This window comes from Mya arenaria, chromosome 17, assembly GCF_026914265.1.
Source record: "Mya arenaria isolate MELC-2E11 chromosome 17, ASM2691426v1".
NCBI classification, from domain to species: Eukaryota; Metazoa; Mollusca; class Bivalvia; order Myida; family Myidae; genus Mya; species Mya arenaria.
In genome coordinates, this window is record NC_069138.1 from 42506244 (window position 1) to 42529259 (window position 23016).

At 35.9% G+C, this 23016-nt stretch overlaps 1 protein-coding gene and 1 long non-coding RNA gene across 2 annotated transcripts; one reads left to right on the forward strand and one right to left on the reverse strand.

The window, feature by feature from the left end:
- The first annotated feature begins 2050 nt into the window (after positions 1-2050).
- Positions 2051-6525, forward strand: LOC128222735 (fatty acid synthase-like). Its single transcript, XM_052931838.1, has 8 exons — positions 2051-2185; positions 2353-2468; positions 2747-2970; positions 4445-4657; positions 4853-4966; positions 5228-5471; positions 5671-5907; positions 6197-6525. The coding sequence occupies exons 3-8, from the start codon at positions 2932-2934 to the stop codon at positions 6361-6363; spliced, it is 1014 nt and encodes a 337-aa protein (XP_052787798.1). The 5' UTR covers positions 2051-2185; positions 2353-2468; positions 2747-2931; the 3' UTR covers positions 6364-6525.
- A 9980-nt stretch (positions 6526-16505) lies between these two features.
- LOC128223816 (uncharacterized) lies at positions 16506-17251 on the reverse strand. Its single transcript, XR_008259363.1, has 3 exons — positions 17171-17251; positions 16734-16827; positions 16506-16568 (listed from the first exon to the last, which is right to left on the reverse strand). It is a non-coding gene; the product is annotated as an uncharacterized LOC128223816 (long non-coding RNA).
- Between the last annotated feature and the right edge of the window lie 5765 nt (positions 17252-23016).

Consider the following 23016-nt stretch of genomic DNA (forward strand, 5'->3'; position numbering starts at 1 on the left):
TTCTGGGATTGTTGGATTGGTAAATTCATTGCGCCAAGAACCGAGTGGAGAGCGAATCAGGTAAGGAATTTTCACTTTATCTCTTACGTCTCTGAAAAATACTTGTAATAATATGAATATTTATAAGGTAATAAAAAAATCGAATTGGCGTTATGAATTTCATGATATATTTTGATTCTATTTGACCGATACAGTTTCGAGTAGGATGTTGTAAGAATAACAAGATTTGTTTTTGTATTTTGTTTTCTAAGGTGTGTCTTCCTTGCTTTAAAAACGGAAAGCCCCTCAGCAGAGAGGTTTATTAAAGACAGAAAAGATTTAGATCTCGTTTTCAATATATATAATGATGGGAAATGGGGAACGTTTTCAGGATTATTGTTGGAAGGTAAACCATAAATTTAATATTTAGGCATTGATTCTTTTTTTTTTACTTTTTCTGATGTTTATTACTTTACAACTTTGACAAATCCTTCAGATACCATCAAATGTAAATGGTATTTTTAGGCTTAATCGTAGACAATAATTTGATATATAAATATATCACAATAATATAACATAAGAGGTGCTGTAATGATTAGTGAATGACATACTCATTAATTCATTTATTTTTCACAAAGGTAAACATCTTTTGAAGTTCAATATTCGCCAGCATAATACATACTCTCTCATAAATATTTATGTGTTTTAAAATTTTGAACGTGTACCATGATTAGGAGGAATTCAAGGTGCCAGCAATCAATTCTGAATTTTCTAAGTATTCTATTTCAAGAAAGATGTAACTTAGAACAAGTGATTTAAAATCGATATATTTCACTTTTTATTGAATATTTTTCTTACTTGAAAAAGATAACATCAAGAAGCCAAGTGATATTGTTAAAAGGATACCCTGGAATATTTTGCCACAAAACATATTCATATTCTCGAACGAGTTTTCTGTTTATAAACGAACGATATTTCAACAAATCTTTCAAACATTAGTCCATCTTAACGAGTGTGCAACTCCATACAACACCAAACACGTTGCAAAGTATGTACTGTTTACTCTTGTATATCAAAACGAGGTAAAATTGAAATATATAAAAGTGTTGGCCTTCCCTACCCCCTTTGATTTAATGGAAGATCTTGAAACAAAGGCAGATTATTTTTGGTTAACAATCACACCGTTGGTAACAATTTTGAACGTTTTATATTCATTCAGATATATGAATAAATTAATGAGCTTGTAAATATAGTTAACTTATTTGTACTAGTTATAAAATCCAATTTAATTAATCGGTGACATATGCATTTCATAACATACGTTAAAATTCAGGCCTGTCAAAGATTGAAGCCATTCCTAAACATCTTGAGATAAATGATATTGGAGACTTAACTTCATTCTCATGGAAACAACATTGCTCATCAACTGGCAATGGAACACAACTTGCCGAAACAGCTTTTGTTGCTTTAAACTTTCGGGATGTTATGTTGGCTACCGGAAAGCTTCCAGTGGATGCAATTCCCAAATCGGCTCAGACAAGAAACAATTTGCTTGGGATGGAATTCTCTGGTATTGACTGCAATGGACAAAAGATCATGGGTATGACTGGAAAGCAGGTAATGGAAATCTCTATCACTCAAAAAATTCAAGCACGAAAAGATACAATTCCTCTGTTCCAATGTGTTGCCTGTATTTTTTGTATTTTTTTTGTTAAGTGGGTTTTTTAAATATGTATTCAATGGCTTCTATTTTAACACTGCGTTTATCGGCTTCTGATGTTATGTTTCGTTGTGTGATGTCCGCTTATTTAATTCCTCATTACAACTATTGTCTCAAAATGTAACTAGGGTATCGCTACCCGGGTAGAAACATCGGAACACTGGTGGTGGGGTGTTCCGGATCAATGGAGTTTGGAAGAGGCTGCCACAGTCCCAGTTGCATATGCCACTGCATATTATGCCTTTGTTTTACGTGGAAACATGAAACATGGTGAGCACGTGCTAATTCATTCCGGAAGCGGCGCATTAGGTCAGGCTGCAATTGCAGTAGCGTTAAGTTATGACTGCAGCATATACACGACTGTTGGGGGCGAAGAAAAGGCAGGATTTCTTCTGGAGAAATTCCAAAGTCTGAAGAGAAGAAATATTTTTAGCTCCAGAAATAAAGACTTTGAGCAGAAGATAATGGCAGCGACTGATGGTCATGGTATGTAACGACTTTAAATGGAGGAAATTATATATGCTTTTGTATGTTCCGATTAAAAAGGTCATACTTTGATAAAACAGTTGTTGTTGTTTTTTAATTTATAGATTTCAAAGCGTTTTGTATCAAAAATGATTTTTAAACGATGTTTACATTCGCATATATTGTAGGAGTTGACAAAGTACTGAACTCGCTGACGGGTGATCTGAAAGAAGCAAGTATACGAGTACTTGCACCTGACGGGTGTTTTCTTGAAGTTGGGAAGTCTGATTTGATCAGCCGCTTGGTAACTAGATCTTTGTATTATTTTCAGTTACAAAACTATAAATAACGGGATTATTATGATAGGACAAATCCTTATTTAGGTTAGAAGTGTGTTTTTTTTATTTATTTTATTTATTGTCATTACGAAATTGAGCAAATAAGTCATGGTGTAAGTGTTTGCGAGTCATATACGATTTTCAATTGCAAGAGCTTTTTAAAATTCCAATATTGATAATTGAAAGTAAAGCGGCTTTATATTTTTGGTAAAGAATATTCCGGAACGTACGTCTTACTTTACAGGACAATCGGTGTTCCTTAAGAATGCAAGTTTCTTAGGAATCCATCTAGACTTTCTACATGAAAAGGGAGGGGTGGTATGTGAACAGTTACATAAACTAGTACAGACAGGCATTGAACAAGGTGTCGTTAGGCCGTTAGACAGACATGTCTTTCCAGCAACACAGGCAGAGGAAGCCTTTAGGTTGATGACGAGCGGCAAACATAGGGGAAAGATTCTTCTTAAGGTATTGTAAGGTTTTGAAGAGAAAAAAATGTTTTACTTCATGGCTCGACAGAGGGTATAGGAACGTGTGTGTGTATTGTCTTTCAAATAATAATGCAATGGAAACTACATGAATATTCACTAGTATTTTCAAACGTTAAAGATGTAAGTATCAGACAAAGAGGGTGTAAGTTGTTTTGATACAATCATTTACATAATAACATAATTTCACAATATGACTACTATGTACATAATTATATAAAAACACATTTGTGCAATGTCCTCTTTTATGCATATGACCAGATAACACATTGCACAGAAAGAAATCATGTTAACACAGAAAACAACCGTAGTCGAATTCGAGTAGTCGATAATGACAGAGATTGAGTGCCCTTAAAGTTATTAGTTTCATGAATAAACATTTACCAGTTTAACAGTTCCACCGTTAAATTGTTTTTAAAATTGCGGACGTTTACTTTCGTTTAAGTCAATTCATAAGTGACGTCACACAGAGTCGCTTGAATTATTTATATTCATGCGCCATTCATATTTTGTATTGTATATGACATGTATACTTTGTACTGTGTTGTCCAGTTACTTACGTGTTTGTGGGTTCGATGAAATTGAGGCGTTAACTTAGTTTGCTGATTTTGTTGAAAAATAGTTTGAAATTATATAATGATTGTAAAATTATGTTAGTCGGTTGATCCATGGTGTTGTATCACTTCGAGTTGTTTGTGGAAGAATCCGTATCGCTTAGACCGAATAACATAATAAGCCCTAAGTATTTTATGATGTCGAGTGTCCGATTTTGGTTAATAAATGCTTTTTTTCCTGTAAAATATAAAGATTTAAAAAAGAATCCTACCTGTTTCACCTGCACTGATGATAAGCCAAATAACATAAACTGACAAAGCAATAACATTTCTCACGATTCATGCATTATAGAAATGTAGTACCCGAAATAATTTCAACAAAATATATGTCAGTTTGTTTTTATTCCGAATATAAGTTAATGAAAACTGAGACAATATGCAGTAGAAATCACATCGTAAACACTATCCTTTTACTAGAATTTGTTTTCTTAAAAATGATGACATCACACCCGTTTATATGACGTCATAAATTTGTAATATGATTATGGCGTCATTTCCAGATTAGAAAAAGAAAATGACGAAAGTTTTAAGAATGTTTTTATGTAATAAAGAGGAAATACCAGCCCCTGAGTAACACACAGGGTTTTATATGGAAAATGTAGAAATAAATGTATGATTTGATGAAAAAATATTAACAATTTAGCAATTGTTTTCAATGCAATTGTTAAAAGAAACATACGGGGTGATATTGTTATATAACACAAGTGTTATATAGAAAATAAACATGTGACTGTTGTATTAAACCAGAATCAAGGTATGATAGAAGCTAAAATGAATTATACATTTTGTTGAAAAAATATTATTTTTATTTAAAATAACTGTACGATTTAACTTTACCAGATGAAGGATGACATCGGAATATTAGACAAAATACCATTTCAAGCTAGGGTAAACTTTGACCCAATGAAATCGTATATTGTTACCGGTGGTCTTGGAGGAATGGGCCTTGAATTGGCAGACTGGCTATCCATTAGAGGTGCACGCCATCTTGTTTTGACTTCCCGGTCAGGTGTTCGAACCGGGTACCAGAAGAGAAAGTTACAACAGATGGAGGTGAGAATTTGAAAAATATAAAGTACAAAAATCGTTAGATAATTATGTTACGATGTAAACATCTATGTGGCTAAACAGTATGTCAGTTAATGTCATTTTTTTCCAAAATATTTATTATAAAAGTGTTAATAATGCTTGAATAATGATAATTGCACAAAAATCACAACATATCTGTTTCACATAATGCTTGTTTAGGTACGAGGAACGAAAGTCGTTATTGCTGCAAATGACGTCTCGAAACTAGCAGAAGCAGAACACCTCATTGCTAAACTGACAGTACCGCTTGGCGGAGTTTTCCACTTGGCATTAGTAAGTTACTTAAGTTACTCATGAGTTGTAAACGAGGTGTTGATTTAAGGAAAGGTTTAAATTACCAGTCGAGCAAACATGTTACCAATATATTGCATTTTGATAAGGACTTACTAATAAATATATTCGTTTATTGGCGGTCTATTCAACCAAGAAATGGTGTTAGGCTAAACACTGTGTGCATCGGTGGCTTGTGTATTATGCCATTGAACTGGACGCATCCAGCACTTATTGTGACAAGTCTTGTTATTATAATTACAGGTACTAAAGGACGGTTCGTTTCTTGACCAAACACCTGAGTTCTTCAAACAAGTATGTGACCCCAAAGTTGAAGGAGCAAAGAATCTGGACATAGTCACAAGACGAAGCTCATCTGGTGTAAATCACTTTGTTGTATTTTCCACGCTCATGAGTAAGATTGGATATGAAGGGCTCTCAAACTACAGTTTTGCAAACTCGGCTATGGAGAGAATTATTGAGTACAGACGACGTGACAATCTTTCAGGTGATCTACCGTTTTATTTCATTTGTTTCAGAACAATTAGAGGCTTAAACACCAATACGGCGTACATGTACGTATACCGGTATAATGACCTGTTTATTTTCCGAGAATAATTTGTACACACGTAATTATTTAACTGTTCGAGGAATGAAAATAGTAAACCTTTATGGAAACATTTATGAGTGCTTGCTCTTTTTTGAAGGTTTGGCCATTCAGTACGGGTTAGTCGGAGACGTAGGAGTTTCCCATCAGAGATTGAAAGGACAGACGAAGGAGATTGCTGGCACTACCTCTCAAACCATTGCCTCATGTTTGGAAGTGCTGGACCATCTCTTACTGCAACAAGAACCTGTGGTGTCCAGCTTTGTGCTTGCGGAGAAGGCAGACGCAGGAACCTATCCCACAAATATTTTCTCAAAACGGATTTTTGACATTCTAGGTACTGGTGATTGAACGGGTATTATTAGAATAAATATTGCGTCAGAGGGCACATTGGAAATTATCTTAATACATTAAGTCCTATTCCTTCACATTTAAACATTTATGATCATGATAACTTCTTAAGACAACTAGTGACAAATCCGCATTTAATTTACAAGAATCTAAAAATCAATTTTATGTTTAAACATTTCGTTATTTTTTACTAATCAATAAATTCATGATTGTTTAGTTTCGTTAAAACAAGTTTCCTAAGAGACTTAAACATTTATATGTTATAAATTTAAAAGGTATGCAAAAAGACCAGCTGACTTCAACACAAACTCTTGAGAATCTCGGACTTGATTCATTCAGTGCGTTGGAAGTAAAGCAACTCATAGAAAGAAAACGTAGGAAAATCTCTACCCAGCACGTGAGAGATTTGACCGTGGCTGACATTTTGGCAATGGATGAATAGTGGACAACCGTCGGTTATGGCACAGAGAAAGCTTAAAGACATAACTATTATTCGATATCGTGTGATGTCATAGAATGGAGGAAAACACTCTTGAGTTGGTACATTAATAAATAAAGCCATGGATGATAAAAGAACGGTATTATGACACATTATATTCGAAAAGTTCGGTCATGATGCATTTAACGTTATAACTACAGGCAACACAATATTGCACGGGCGTCTTCAAAATGACATTGTCGTATGACCCCGGTAGGCAGAGTTACGTTAGGCCATGTAGAATAGTCTGTTTGTACTAAATAATACAATTAAACAACGTCCTATCGGTTTTATGAGAACAATAGTAACTTTTGTTATGTACTTCAATATTATTATCGACTTTTATTTTTTGTTTGTTTTTCTCATCACTGAAGTATGTTTTGAAATCATGAAAGATTTTAAATTAGTATTGATAATCGTCTTAGTCGTCCTTTATGTTTTCATGACGTGTTATATTACTTATGTAATCGCAGAAGCAGATTGCAATCTAGTATTTTTTATTTGAACAAGATGTCCAGACAGCTGAGACATTGCTTACTGACATCTACAAATACATCCTATACTAGTATTGTGTTTAAAAAGATAAATATTTAATGTGCACTGTGATATTTGTATAGCTGATTTTCATTACTCCAATCACATTTTAATCGAAAATCTAGAATTTCGTTTTTGTTCTAGTTTTCTCAATTGCTCTGCATTATTTAATTGTTTCTATTGGTGTAAATATAAGGAATGAATTGCGGGGTTGATGTCATTATCGGGGATATGAACGGAAATTGGGTTGGTCAAAGTACGCGTGGAGTCCTTCGCGACTCAGAGTCAGAGCAACAATACATTTAAAATGTAATAAATTAACACTTTTAAAAATGTTGATTTATATTTTACGGGTCCTGCTGACACAATACATACAATAACAAGATCAATATTGTTCATGTATATTGTTATGCAATGAATTACGATCCGAACATATCCGAAGATGTTGCGTTCATCGATTGATAAACGCAATTGCCGAAAGGCAGTTCATTGAAGGAATGGAAGTTGGGGTGTAAATATTCCGTTTTGGTTTCCGATTGTCTTGTTGCTATTGGAAGGGAATCGGATTGTAGCACAAATAAATGATGACGCATAATTAACTACGATTAATTTAATAGTTGATGTTGACCAAAATCATTTGATTATGTTGGTCGGTGTATTTTTGCTGCACTATATTCAGAGTATACTATATAAATCAAATATGAGTGTTTTATATACTTGCAGTGGTGTAGCTACATATAGGCATTGTACGCCTGAGCCTACAACTTTTTTGAAAATGAAAAATTTAAATAACCCAATATGCAATAAAACCTGATAACAGTTTATAATTACTATAACAAAAGCAAGTCTGGCGTTTATTTAAACTATGTGCTTGGTGTATTGCTGAATTTTATTGTAATCATTACATAATATATTTAAATGGTTTTTTTAATGTGCATATAAAATGGATGTAATTGTGCCTTTTGTTTTTCTCTTCGAATGCTCCGAAATTGCACTATTTTTCTAGTTTAGAAAGAAATCTTTGAAATGGGTATCCCCCAGCTCACCTAGAACCATCGGGCCTACAAGTTGTTTTAGGCCTAGCTACGCCCCTGACTTGTGTATCATTTATGTTCTGCTCTCCATAACAAGTATATATATATATATGACGAAATAAATGTGTCCCTTGTTTGGTGTTTGTTTGGTCTTGATCTGTGCATGTAACAGGACCTTGGTTTAACATCTGCTGGCTATTCGTTTGATTTAAGATGGAGTGATTTACCATAGCTACTTGGCTAAAGAAATATTTGCATGCAGGTTAGAATACCATAACTTGGGTATTAATCTTGCAAAAACTGACTTCTTTAGATAGTTAGATATAATAATGAGCGTCCCACTTGTACTATAAATAATACTTTAGCGATGATTACGTCTGTAACTATTCGTTTTCGATTACCCGATCAAGAAAGATAACAACCGAAACAAGAACAACAACAAAAATTATACTAATACTACTGATGCTATGTATTCCAATTCAACGTTTTTCTACGTCTACAACAACAACAACAACAACACCAAAGACAGCAACAGCAATAACTACATAAAGAGCGTGCAGCAACAGCTGCAACAACAACATCAACAATAGCACTAGCAATAGCAACAATGGCAGCGACTACAGCAACAAGTATGACAAATTTGAATGGGTGTTTTTATTGTGCATTGCCTTTTTCTCTAGCAAGATTATTTTTAAAGTCATGCCTAATTTATTCTACACATATGCTCTGGGCAAATGTATTCACCATTTATCTATCAACTTCTTTATGGTCGACTCGGCTACAGTGAAAAACACTCACAACAATTTGTTTTTAAATTGTTCACAATTTTCTGGTGCTGAGACAAGATAACCACGTACAAATTGGAATAAATCTACTACGATATGCAGAAATAGATCTTAAAAAATAATCATGAAAATCATACTTTTTAATTTTTAATTTTTAAAAAGGTTTATTTTTTGCAAGACATTATGTCAGTTTAGTTTAGCGTTGGAAGTGTTTTCTTTCTATTTGACTATTTCCATGCATGACACCTTTGCATTCGATCTTCCTCAAACTTTCGATAGACACTTGAAATATGTTGAGTTCGCCAAAATGTGTTAGCATTTAAAACAAAATTGAAACCGTTCCAGTGTATAAAGCATTTCCGAACTTCATTTTGGTAACTCGAGCGAGTCATACTCCAACATTATAGTGGTCGATATAAGCAACATATTTCACGCCTGACACACACACATAGAATGTAAGTATTCTAATCGTGCTCTCTTCTTATGGATTTTTTGAGCTAATCTGTTTTAAGTGGGAATATAAAAATAAAATAAAGAAATACTGGTTGAATATCATGTGTCATTCAAAACCGTTTAAAACAATATTTTAGAGTGCCGAAATATCTGTAAGTTTTATTTAAATATCGAGGTTTAAAACCATTTCTTCTCGTCGGATTCATTTTATTATTGAACAATGAGATATTATTTCCACAATATCAAGTACAGTTTATAGCAGTCAAAGATGCTTACTCCCAATTAAGATTTACCGCAATTAATAGTATTGATTTAATATTCCAAAAAGAATGAATAATGTCGAAAACAATGGTTCTTATGAAGGATACGGAGTTCAGTTTGAAGGAAATGAACATTACATACAGTATTTCTACCTTATGAGACTATGGTAGAGCACAGTAAATCTTTTAGCTTCACCAATCATTTAATATTTTTGCGCTCTCTTTTATTGAATTCACAGTTACAATCTTGTTATAAGTAATTAACATTTTACATAAATGCATTATTTAGTAAGAAGTTAAAGGTTTATTAGTCAAAAATGATATTTGTTATACATGTGTTTGTATTGATTTTGAATAAGAGTGTCACTTTAAAAATCGGTATTTAAAGCGTTTTTAGATTTTATAGAAAAAAATAAGAAGTATATGAGTATGTATTTTCCCGTACCCGAATGCCTACTTACGCCTCTTGTTTGGTTATTATAGTGTTCATTTATTACGAAAATTAAAAAGAAAATAATAGGTTAGTGCCGTGGATGGAGGAAGTTTATCTGGCGAACTTTAAGACCTTTCACAGTAAAGAAGTACTTCATACATGAAATATATTTCAAATTCGCGCGCATTTGCCTGTATCGAATTGCTCATACACGTTATTATCTTCTAGATACAGTCAACGTGGTGAATGACATATTTATTCATTACAACATATAAAACTATAGACTATATCAAAATTCGTACCGCTTCATGGAGGCAAATCATGATATAATTCAGTTGTTCAATGACTCGACTGATTTCATAAAAGCTATTCATCTAAAAATATCATTATCTGGATAGCAATCAACATTTCTGTACATTATTATATCAATTTTTATGGTCATGGCTTATGAAATTAGCCGTAAAATATATTCTGAACTTAAAAATATCTTTAAAAATGTGCCGTGAACATGTAAGCATGGTATTACATTGCATGAGAAGGGGGAAATGTGTTTTGTATTCATCACATTAGTTCCATATAACGTGAATCGCAAATGTTCAACTATTTTCCGTGTAACTTAATTTACCATATCGTAGATAGGTTTTGATTCAAGTGCGTTCGCTGTGATGACTTCCTTAATGTAATAAGAAATCGTGGGTTATGTCTGTCCTCTATAAATCTAATATAAGGTCTTCTCTGGGCGCCTTCATCAAAATTTTCTTACATAATTGCAAATCCTGAGTGAAAACAATCTGAAATACTTAAGTATAATAAGTACAACTAAGTCTTAAGTCGCTTAAAGCTTTTAACATTGATGAGATGGTGGTACAATTCAGTATATACTCTCCAAAGGACAATAATGTGAAATGTTACAATGCCGTTATGGCAAGAGGGACCGTGGTTCCTTTACAACATCGGAATTATCAAAAAGCATTTTTATTCAATCAGAAAGAATAATTAATATTTTTATTCCATTCTTTTTACAAATATAAATGTGAATAATTGTGAAGTTTTAAGTAGAAATAAAATTCAGATTTTATTAACGATGAAAAATGAAGATTTGCAGTTCTGCCACTTGAGTCTGAACTCATATTGGAAACTGATCGTGATCATGGCTCCGAACGTCAGGCCAATTATGGCTGATTTAGTTGGTCTGTCTCATTTAGGACATACATGGTTTATTGTCAACCATTGATGCTCACTATGTAAAGGTTATTAAAGGAATTTGATAGGGTAGGTCTGTGTTGCTGTGTTCAGGGTAGGTCTGTGTTTCTGTGTTCAGGGTAGGTCTGTGTTGCTGTGTTCAGGGTAGGTCTGTGAGGTTGTGTTTAGGGTAGGTCTGTGTTGCTGTGTTCAGGGTAGGTCTGTGTTGCTGTGTTTAGGGTAGGTCTGTGTTGCTGTGTTCAGGGTAGGTCTGTGTTGCTGTGTTCGTTGTGTGTCTCATGTTGAGTGTATGTGAGGCCCTGGCCTTTAAAGCTGCACTCTCACAGATATACCATTTTCACAACTTTTTTTATTATTTTTCTTGGAAAGAGCAAATTCTTGCGTCAATATCTGTAGACCCATGATAAAATATTGCTGACAAAAGATCAGAACGCAGATTTTCATATTTCCGTTCGAAAATTAATGTTTTATGGCTTAAATCGTTAATAACGGTTTCTCGATTTCTGGACCTACATTCTGAGACATAGCACGACATCTGGGCCTATTTTTTGAGGCAGAGCTCGATTTCTGGACCTACATTCTAAAGTTAGAGCTCGATATCTTGACCTACGTTCTGAGGCAGAGCTCGATATCTGGGTCTACATTCTGAGGCAGAGCTCGATATCTGGATCTACATTCTGAGGCAGAGCTCGATTTCTGGACCTACATTCTGAGGCAGAGCTCGATATCTGGATCTACATTCTGAGGCAGAGCTCGATATCTGGATCTACATTCTGAGGCAGAGCTCGATTTCTGGACCTACATTCTAAAGTTAGAGCTCGATTTCTGGACCTACATTCTGAGGCAGAGCTCGATATCTGGACCTACATTCTAAGGCAGAGCTCGATATCTGGATCTACATTCTGAGGCAGAGCTCGATTTCTGGACCTACATTCTGAGGCAGAGCTCGATATCTGGACGTACATTCTGAGGCAGAGCTCGATTTCTGGACCTACATTCTGAGGCAGAGCTCGATTTCTGGACCTACATTCTGAGGCAGAGCTCGATATCTGGATCTACATTCTGAGGCAGAGCTCGATATCTGGACCTACACTCTGAGGCAGAGCTCGATATCTGGACCTACATTCTGAGGCAGAGCTCGATTTCTGGACCTACATTCTGAGGCAGAGCTCGATATCTGGACCTACATTCTGAGGCAGAGCTCGATATCTGGACCTACATTCTGAGGCAGAGCTCGATATCTGAATCTACATTCTGGGACAGAGCTCTATTTCTGGATCTACATTCTGAGGCAGAGCTCGATTTCTGGACCTACATTCTGAGGCAGAGCTCGATTTCTGGACCTACATTCTGAGGCAGAGCTCGATATCTGGACCTACATTCTGAGGCAGAGCTCGATATCTGGATCTACATTCTGGGACAGAGCTCTATTTCTGGATCTACATTCTGAGGCAGAGCTCGATTTCTGGACCTACATTCTGAGGCAGAGCTCGATATCTGGACCTACATTCTGAGGCAGAGCTCGATATCTGGATCTACATTCTGGGACAGAGCTCTATTTATGGATCTACATTCTGAGGCAGAGCTCGATTTCTGGACCTACATTCTGAGGCAGAGCTCGATATCTGGACCTACATTCTGAGGCAGAGCTCGATATCTGGACCTACATTCTGAGGCAGAGCTCGATATCTGGATCTACATTCTGGGACAGAGCTCAATTTCTTGATCTATATTCTAAGGCAGAGCTCGATTTCTGGACCTACATTCTGAGGCAGAGCTCGATATCTGGATCTACATTCTGGGACAGAGCTCTATTTCTGGATCTACATTCTGGGACAGAGCTCTATTTCTGGACCTACATTCTGATGCAGAGCTCGATTTCTGGACCTACATTCTGAGGCAGAGCTCTATTTCTGGGTCTACATTCTGAGGCAGAGCTCGATTTCTGCACCTACATTCTGAGACAAAGCAGAACAACTGGACATACTTTCTGAGGAAGAGCTCAATTTCTTGATCTATATTCTAAAATAGAGCTTGCTTCTGGATATACATTCTGAAGTTACAGCTCGATTTCTGGATCTACATTCTGAAGTTACAGCTTGATTTCTGGATCTACATTCTGAAGTTACAGCTCGATTTCTGGATCTACATTCTGAAGTTACAGCTTGATTTCTGGATCTACATTCTGAAGTTACAGCTTGATTTCTGGATATACATTCTGAAGTTACAGCTCGATATCTGGATCTACATTCTGAAGTTACAGCTTGATTTCTGGATCTACATTCTGAAGTTACAGCTTGATTTCTGGATATACATTCTGAAGTTACAGCTTGCTTCTGGATCTACATTCTGAAGTTACAGCTTGATTTCTGGATCTACATTCTGAAGTTACAGCTTGATTTCTGGATATACATTCTGAAGTTACAGCTCGATTTCTGGATATACATTCTGAAGTTACAGCTTGATTTCTGGATATACATTCTGAAGTTACAGCTCGATTTCTGGATCTACATTCTGAAGTTACAGCTTGATTTCTGGATCTACATTCTGAAGTTACAGCTTGATTTCTGGATATACATTCTGAAGTTACAGCTTGCTTCTGGATCTACATTCTGAAGTTACAGCTCGATTTCTGGATCTACATTCTGAAGTTTCAGCTCGATTTCTGGATATACATTCTGAAGTTTCAGCTCGATTTCTGGATCTACATTCTGAAGTTACAGCTTGATTTCTGGATCTACATTCTGAAGTTACAGCTTGCTTCTGGATCTACATTCTGAAGTTACAGCTCGATTTCTGGATCTACATTCTGAAGTTTCAGCTCGATTTCTGGATCTACATTCTGAAGTTACAGCTTGATTTCTGGATCTACATTCTGAAGTTTCAGCTCGATTTCTGGATCTACATTCTAAAGTTACAGCTTGATTTCTGGATCTACATTCTGAAGTTACAGCTTGATTTCTGGATCTACATTCTGAAGTTACAGCTTGATTTCTGGATCCACATTCTGAAGTTACAGCTCGATTTCTTGATCTACATTCTGAAGTTTCAGCTTGATTTCTGGATCCACATTCTGAAGTTTCAGCTCGATTTCTTGATCTACATTCTGAAGTTACAGATCGATTTCTGGATCTACATTCTGAAGTTACAGCTTGATTTCTGGATCTACATTCTGAAGTTACAGCTTGATTTCTGGATCTACATTCTGAAGTTACAGCTCGATTTCTGGATCTACATTTTGAATTTACAGCTCGATTTCTGGATCTACATTTTGAATTTACAGCTCGATTTCTGGATCTACATTCTGAAGTTACAGCTTGATTTCTGGATCTACATTCTGAAGTTACAGCTTGATTTCTGGATCTACATTCTGAAGTTACAGCTTGATTTCTGGATCTACATTCTGAAGTTACAGCTCGATTTCTGGATCTACATTTTGAAGTTACAGCTCGATTTCTGGATCTACATTCTAAGGCATACGAAACAAACTTTGAATAAATAGAATAGGATCTGACACGAGAACACTACTAATTTTTCATTTCTCCGGATATAGAAGTTGTAATTTTTGCTAAGGGGCCAAAAAAAACAACTTGTTAATAGCGCTTTATGCAACGGCTATTTATAGCTCATCAACTTACTGGAAACTATCGAAACTAATGCCTTAAGCTGATAATCTCCTTAACATGCTAAACAGTGATTAATTCAATTTCAGGGAAATAGATAGACAGCAATGGTCAATTGCTGAGACAGTAAGACAATGTGATGAAACACGACATCACTCTATTATGAATCCGTAAAGTGTATTGGGAAAATGCCCTCAGTAAAATAATGAAGAACAAATTGAATTGTTGCATGTTCGGTCATAATCAATCAAAGAAGAGCATGGAGTATTCGCAAACTGGAGTTTAAAGGCAGACTATATAAACTCCTTTTGGGCGTTTGGTGTTCTTGGCATTGGTGCCGTTACTTTATTACACCATGCATTGGTGACGTCACTATAGAGTGATTCTATAAGCAGTGTTTACCCAATCGAGCTACAAGAATTTATTATAAGGCCTAAAAAAAATATGTATGTTTCGGGTAACCCGACCCTACCTATAAATATGCGCCGACCCTAACTATTTTTTTCCGTTTCTGAGCAAAAAAAATATTCGTTAGCGAATAGAGAGTTACGAAGGGCGGATAAATGCGAATTGGACGATCATAATTATTGTTTATATGATAAAACAAAGTCAGGCAATGATAGTAATGTAGGAAAGACTGCCATGTGCAAGGAAACACTATGAACTTAAAAATATACGTAGAATATAATGGTACACTCGAGTTTTGGTGATCACATGTCTGGAAAGAAATATTTTGACAAAAGTGAAGTTAACGTAATTCGGACGTTGTTTATTTTCGGATGTTTGTCAATTGGAAATGAATGCTTTATAGGCTTATTTGACTTCAACTTCTCTGTGATGGTTAAAATGGGAAATTCAAATGAATAATGGAACCATGAAATTTAAATATACCACTGTATTTATTGGATAATTTGTTTGGTTGCATAACAAAAATAATGTTTTATGTTTCAGATTTCCCAGTTCTGATGTTGGAAGAAGTTTGCTGGTTAATGACTTGCATCACCTGATTTAAACATTCTTATTGACAAGTGTGTCCGTTTATTTCCATTTGTCATAAGAGTTTTCTATCTGGGTGTGTAAGCTTTCATCATTGATAACAAGCCATGTCACCCCTGTCACTCCAGAGAAATTAGTGTTGTGCCACTGATCGATTATAATCGACAAGTGATTGGAAAGGCCTACGTTGGCGACAATCGATAGTGAAATTTGAACAATCGAATTTAGTCAAATCAAGTCAAGTCAAACAATGTTTATTCTCTCATACCATAATATATGGCAAATGAGGTATATAAAAAGAACATAAATGACATGGCGGCAGATACATGTTTAAATTTAGTATATGATACCCAACATGGGTTTCGGAGGAATATAGAAACATAGGACGTAACCGCTACCAACAAATTTTCTTATTTCTGGTTAATGCTAGTTTATGTTGAAATGTTAAGGTCTTGCTATGTTATGTACTCATACTCATATCAAGTCAATAAGTCACTAGAGTACATGTACCTTATTACAAATTTTCTTTCTTTTTAAAACGTGTTACCGTTTACTTCTAACCATGTAAGAATTTAGTTTTTTTTCTGAAAGAAACTGATCCTGTAAAACAGAAACTGTTCTTGTAAAACATATAGAATATTCAACTGCTTGTTGTACTTGATACTGACTGATTATTAAAAAGAAATTGTTATCTTTCTTTGTGTTTATTTTACACATCATCATGTATACAATACTAAATGTAAGACAATAATTAGAGCCTGTGGTCTTATGTTCTGTACAGTTTTGGCCAGACGAGCTATCAAAACTATCCCATTCCAGCGATTTGGTCCCTAGGTTGATCTCTTGGTCTGTGAATAATATAAGAAATGTGTTTAAGTATGCTACGATGCACGAAATAAGCAATACTTTGTTCCTAAATGTTGCATTTTTTTAATATTTCATACACTCCTTATAATTGCAATTGATCAAATGAGATAGGTGCATGTAAAAACAAAAATAAAATAAATGGTAACCTTAAAGTGGCCATTGGGCACCGCCATTTTTGTCCTAATGTATGTCGGTGAGCAGGAAACGCCTTCCACAATCAGAACAGGAAACTTGTGAAATCTAAAACATGCAACATCCCCATTTATTTTTTAAGTGACCACACAAAATCATGCAATAAATACAGTGTTATAATTCTATTTACTTGTTCCATTATTCATTCAAACTTCCCCTTTCAACCATCAGTCTTAATAAGAGAAGGTAAAGTCAAACCGGCATTCATTTCCCATTGACAAACATCCGAAAATACACAACGTCCGAATTACTTTAACTTCACTTTTGTCAAAATATTTCTTTCCAGACGTGATCACCAAAAATCGAATGTGCCATTATTTTCTATATATCAAGAGGGTTCAAATGCCGTTGATTTATAAACTTGATCAAAAAATGTTAAATAAATGGTAACCTTATAGTGTCCACAGGGCGCCGCCATTATTGGTCTTTGTCTGACCCGATAACGATAGTGTTAGTAGAAGGAACTCCAGACTAATGTTCCACCTTCGTCGTCCATTTTGTTGGTGTACAAAATCATAATAGTCGTAAAATCCACCAACGGGTTAAATACAACTGTAATATCAAACCGTACAAAGTGGTTCAATCATTCAATAGGTTCAAGTATTCCAAATAGAGTTATATGAAACACAAAATTTTCAAAACGGAAACAAAATGGCTACCTTTAAAAATAGTTTCCCGAATATTTCTCATATTAGGCGAGTTTCGACAGCCAATGAAAATGGCCGATTTCTCAAATCCTATATTAGGCGAGTTTTGGAGCCAATCAAAACGGAGGAAACCTCATATAAGGCGAGTTTTGTTGATATTGGCCGAGTTTGGTCGATATTGAGCAAGTTCTGGCATATATTGTCTTCAATTGTATGGTATTGGTACAGCAATTGTCTCTGTATCTCGTCAAATACGTAATAGTTGATTAATAATCATGTTTATTTCAGGTGAATTATTTTAAAAAGAATTCAGTGTGATATAAAGATTCAAACTTTCTGCCTTAAATAAGCTAAAACTGCTAGCTTGACAGCCATTGTACATGTATTTCAGTTGTAGAATGCGTACTGCAAAACCTGGGTTCGACTCCCAGCGGTGGCAACATTATGTGCAATTTTGAGCATTGTCAGTATGTTCACCAGGGAAGCAGTTCATCTTTACACTTCGCAAATATAACCCAGTGAACAAGTGAATCAAATAACATTTAGACATTTTTTTTGGTAAATATTTAAAACAATACTTTCAAAATGCATACATTTTGTAGTAATAAAACATGATATTATTGCACAAACTATTTTAAAATAGATTGTGTAATAATATCAAGTTGTATTACAATTAAATGTACATGGCAACTATTATAAAATAAACAGTTGGCTAGACATGGTAAGAATCATAACTAGACTATAAAATCTGACTAGCATCAAACCGCTGTTACAACATGAAAGTGGCAAGAATCTCCACAAAACATATATAAATCAATACTTCGAATGATAAATGACTAGAATCAATGAATAAACCATTTAACTCTTAGAGCGCTGTCAGAATTCTACAGGTCTTTTGGACCAGTGTAGGCCCATGGTCTACGCTGTTCACTGCTTGGACACATAAACCTTACCTACTGACTCTGCAGCGAACAGTGTAGACCCTGATTGGTCTACACTGGTCACAAACGCCTGATATAGTCGTGCTTCACGCTTTAAGAGTAATACTATAAATCAATACTTCATAAAATGATAGATTGGACTGAAATAGGTTTAAATAGACTAGAATCAGTATCAAAAAGCTTAGACTGACTTAATGTCATTTTCTTTTTTAAACAGTAAAACAGCAAAACTAGTACACGTACAGTACCTTCATTAAATAGTTTCCAAAACTTAAAAACAAAAATTCCAGTGTTTTATAAAGATCTGCTGTATAAGATCCACTGTTCATTCTGTAAAAATTTCAAGCACGATGAAAAATAATCAATATAACTTTTAATAGAATACCTTGTCTTATTTCCTTTTCTTGACTTGACTTAGGTGGTTAAAGAATTGCCAGAGTCAAAACTTGGAAAAATATGTTTTAACTCTGACGAACGTATTATTTAGTTAATGCATGTTCGTTATGTAACCCAATGCATCCTTGTCAAATTCCAATATGCACCAGCGATTATTTAGTTGCAACGACATCTTTCTTACTTTAACTTTCAGTTTCACTTTAACGTTTATCTTTTTTTCCGGAAGTAAACAAAAACATTAAACGTTCCTATTGCCAATATTGCAACATTGTATTTTTCATAAAGGGCATAACCATAACTGTTATACAGTACTGTTATGTTATAGAACTTAACTGTAACACTGACAACGATTCACGCAATTCTCCTTTCACTTTCATTAAAATTGACAGGAAGTTAGCGTGCACCTGTTTCCCGCGCTTTTTAGACCATGTGCTACGAAAATTGTTTAATTATCTGTTAACTTAGGCCACTACTGTTATATAAATTGGTTTACAAAACCGGTGGGTCTAATTTTCCGAAAAGTACAAAAAAATAAAAAATGAATTTCACTTATTTTTCAAAATTATTTTCCCGACCGTATTGAGTTTGGTGCGAATCGAAAAAAAAAATAGATAAGAGTACGAATGCAGTAGATCTCGACTGGTTTGTTGTTACGTAGCCGTATTCGCCAATTTATATTGATAGCATGTGAGCCAGTCAACTGTTGTGGCAGCGCCGTTGGCAATGGCGGAATTGACGATAGCAGTCATTCTTTGTATGACATAATTAATTAAAATATGCAGGAGTTGTTAAAAAAGCAAAAGCAATAAACATTGGCAAATTTAACAGCCGACACAAACAATAACTGTCACGTGATTGTTGTTTTTTTTCCCCCGTCAATTTAGGTCATGAAAATATTGTTGTTTATAGATAAAAAAAGAAGTATCAGCGGCTGCCATCGAATTAGTAGACACAAATATCTGTAATTATGTGAGAAAAACATTTTATAACATTTTATGGTTAAATATCAAAAAACAGTGCACTAAGTGTGAGTGGTGAAATCGAAAGTAAAATTTCTAAGTTGACACCTGTGACCTAGGGCGTTTTTGTTGGTAGTAAACTGGTTTCGGTTTTATTTCGGTTTCACGAACTGTGTATTTGTTGTAACAGTTTCAAATAAACCAAAACCAGTTTTAATCGTTTCTTAACGAAAACCGAAACCGGTTTTTGAAACTATCGAAACCCCTACCGGAGGCGGTTTCATCGGTTCGTTCCATCCGAAACCTAGTTTACTTCGAAAACAACATGGCGGAAAGTGATCAACCACGTTTGTTGAAAGTCAATCTTTTAGATAACAATGCCTTACAATGGGCAAATGAGCTGAATGCAAAGGATTATATTAGTAATTGTTTGGCTCAGCAGCTCCGCCATGTTATTGATAATGTACACAAAACCATGCACTTGTTACTTTAAGCAAAACTATCAAAACCGGTTTCGTAACTGCTGAAACCATTGAAACCAAAACTGAAACTGGTTTGGTATCAACAAAAACGCCCCTAGTTTCACAAGTTCGGTCGGTGGTGTTTATGGATTTTAAATCAGAGAATGGTTTGGAAATACTTGTCATTGAGTCAATGTAAAGCTTGTGTTTATTCTAGATTACATGTTTTTCATGTTTGGGTTAATAGTAGAGTAAAAACAATGAAAGAGTTGAACACATGTGTCAATGGCATTTACTAATGCCGGGAGTTGTGTGCAAAACATTTAGATAAAACAACACGGAAAACTATTTTGAATAAGTCCATTTCAATTTGTAATGAAATTGATATTTCACTTTAAATGAGATTTGTTGTTGTAACCAAGGAATACTCTTTAAAATGAAAAAAACAAGCATGAAGTATAGATGCCCTTTGATTGCATGTATACATGAAACACAAAATGGCGGAGTTGGGAGAAGATGAAAATATCTGATACATAATTATGGATTTCTCTGTCAGTTTGCTGTCATTGGTACATAAAGTTAAGTCACATGCTAGATTTATTATTTTGCTTTGTGCCGGGCAGCGGTTTAATGTCACAGCCAATAAGCTTTTTGCCATTGTTTCAACTTGTCAAACCGGAAACGTTTGTAATTATGCGACGAGTTCGGACACGACTAAATTATTTAAATTATCGTTGTCGCCACAGGCCAGAGATTGCTAAAAATCTGACTTTTCGAATTTTGGGGCATAAACAAATTGCGGTCGGCGGTAAAAAATTACGGTCGGTCGGGTTACAGGAAACAGACAAATTTTTTAGGCCTCATGCAGAAAACCAAAACCTTTGTGCTACAGTTTCTTGCAATGCTGTGCGTTAAAAGGACGTATAGCAAGACGACCTGTGTGTGTGTGTGTGTGTGTGTGTGTGTGTGTGTGTGTGTGTGTGTGTGTGTGTGTGTGTGTGTGTGTGTGTGTGCTCGGATAAGTGAGATGTTGTGAATGTGTGAATCCGTGCGTGCTTGTGTGTGAAAAACAAGTACAGTTCATAATATACATTTGACTACAGTCAAGCGCCCTTGGCTTGAACTCTCATGGACCGGTCGAAATAATTCGAACCTCAAGAAATTCGAACCAAGCGGGAATGCTTACATTCAGTGAAAGAAAGTCGGTCCCCTACATTCAGTTCGAGCAAACGAAGAAATCGAACCAAGCGAGTTCGAGCCAACGGGGTTCGACTGAATTATTAAAAATGGATTTCGAACTACCGAAGCCTAATTGTATTGATAGGCGGGCGAGCTAACATTGAAACTGTTTGGTAGCTTTAAATATAATTTGGTAACCCGCGACACTGCATCCTGCAAAAGAAAGCCCTGTCCTTCTTACAGAATTGTCGTCTTCGAATTACAACAAATCGAAGCCTAGGATGGTCCATCAGAATTGAAAACAACATACGAAAGATACCTGCAGCTCTAACGTAAACAGAACAGAACATTTATTATTAGGTTGAACATGTACAGTTCATTGTTAATTTTAATAATAAACACATAGCAAACACTAATAAAACCATTGTTAACATTCAGAAGTAGTGCTCTCCTATTTTGAAAACGAACTGCATTTCGCATTTCCCTCGTTGTGCTTCCCTCATAAAGTTACTTTTCCTCGTTGTGCTTCCCTCATAAAGTGTATTTCCCTCGTTGTGCTTACCTCGTTTTTCTTCCCTCGATAAGTGACTTTCCCTCGTTGTGCTTACCTCGTTGTGCTCAAATCGTTAAGTGTCTTTCCCTCGTTGTGCTGCCCTCGTTGTGCTGCCCTCATTGGGCTTCCCTCGTTAAGTGACTTTCCCTCGTTGGGCTTCCCTCGTTAAGTGACTTTCCCTCGTTGTGCTTCCCTCGTTAAGTTTCTTTCCCTCGTTGTGCTTCCCTTGTTGTGCTTCCCTCGTTAAGTGCATTTCCCTCGTTGTGCTGCCCTCGTTGTGTTTCCCTTGTTGTGCTTCCCTGGTTAAGTGTGTTTCCCTTGTTGTGCTTCCCTCGTTAAGTGTCTTTCCCTCGTTGTGCTACCTTCGTTAAGTGCATTTCCCTCGTTGTGCTTCACTCGTTGTTCTTTCCTCGTTGTGTTACCTTCGTTAAGTGCATTTCCAACGTTGTGCTTCACTCGTTGTGCTTCCCTCAAATTGTTTCTCTCGTTCCGCTTCCCTCAGTGTGCTTCCCTCGTTGTGCTTTCCTCGTTAAGTACCTTTCCCTCGCTGTGTTTCCCTCGTAAAGTGCCTTTCCCTCGCTGTGCTTCCCTCGTAAAGTGCCTTTCCCTCGCTGTGCATCCCTCGTAAAGTGCCTGTCTATCGTTGTGCATCCCTCGTAAAGTGCCTGTCCATCGGTGTGCATCCCTCGTAAAGTGCCTGTAAATCGGTGTGCATCCCTCGTAAAGTGCCTTTCCATCGCTGTGTTTCCCTCGTAAAGTGCCTGTCCATCGGTGTGCATCCCTCGTAAAGTGCCTTTCCAACGTTGTGCATCCCTCGTAATGTGCCTCTCCATCGCTGTGTTTCCCTCGTAAAGTGCCTTTCCATCGCTGTGTTTCCCTCGTAAAGTGCCTTTCCCTCGCTGTGCATCCCTCGTAAAGTGCCTGTCTATCGTTGTGCATCCCTCGTAAAGTGCCTGTCCATCGGTGTGCATCCCTCGTAAAGTGCCTGTCAATCGGTGTGCATCCCTCGTAAAGTGCCTTTCCATCGCTGTGTTTCCCTCGTAAAGTGCCTGTCCATCGGTGTGCATCCCTCGTAAAGTGCCTTTCCAACGTTGTGCTTCC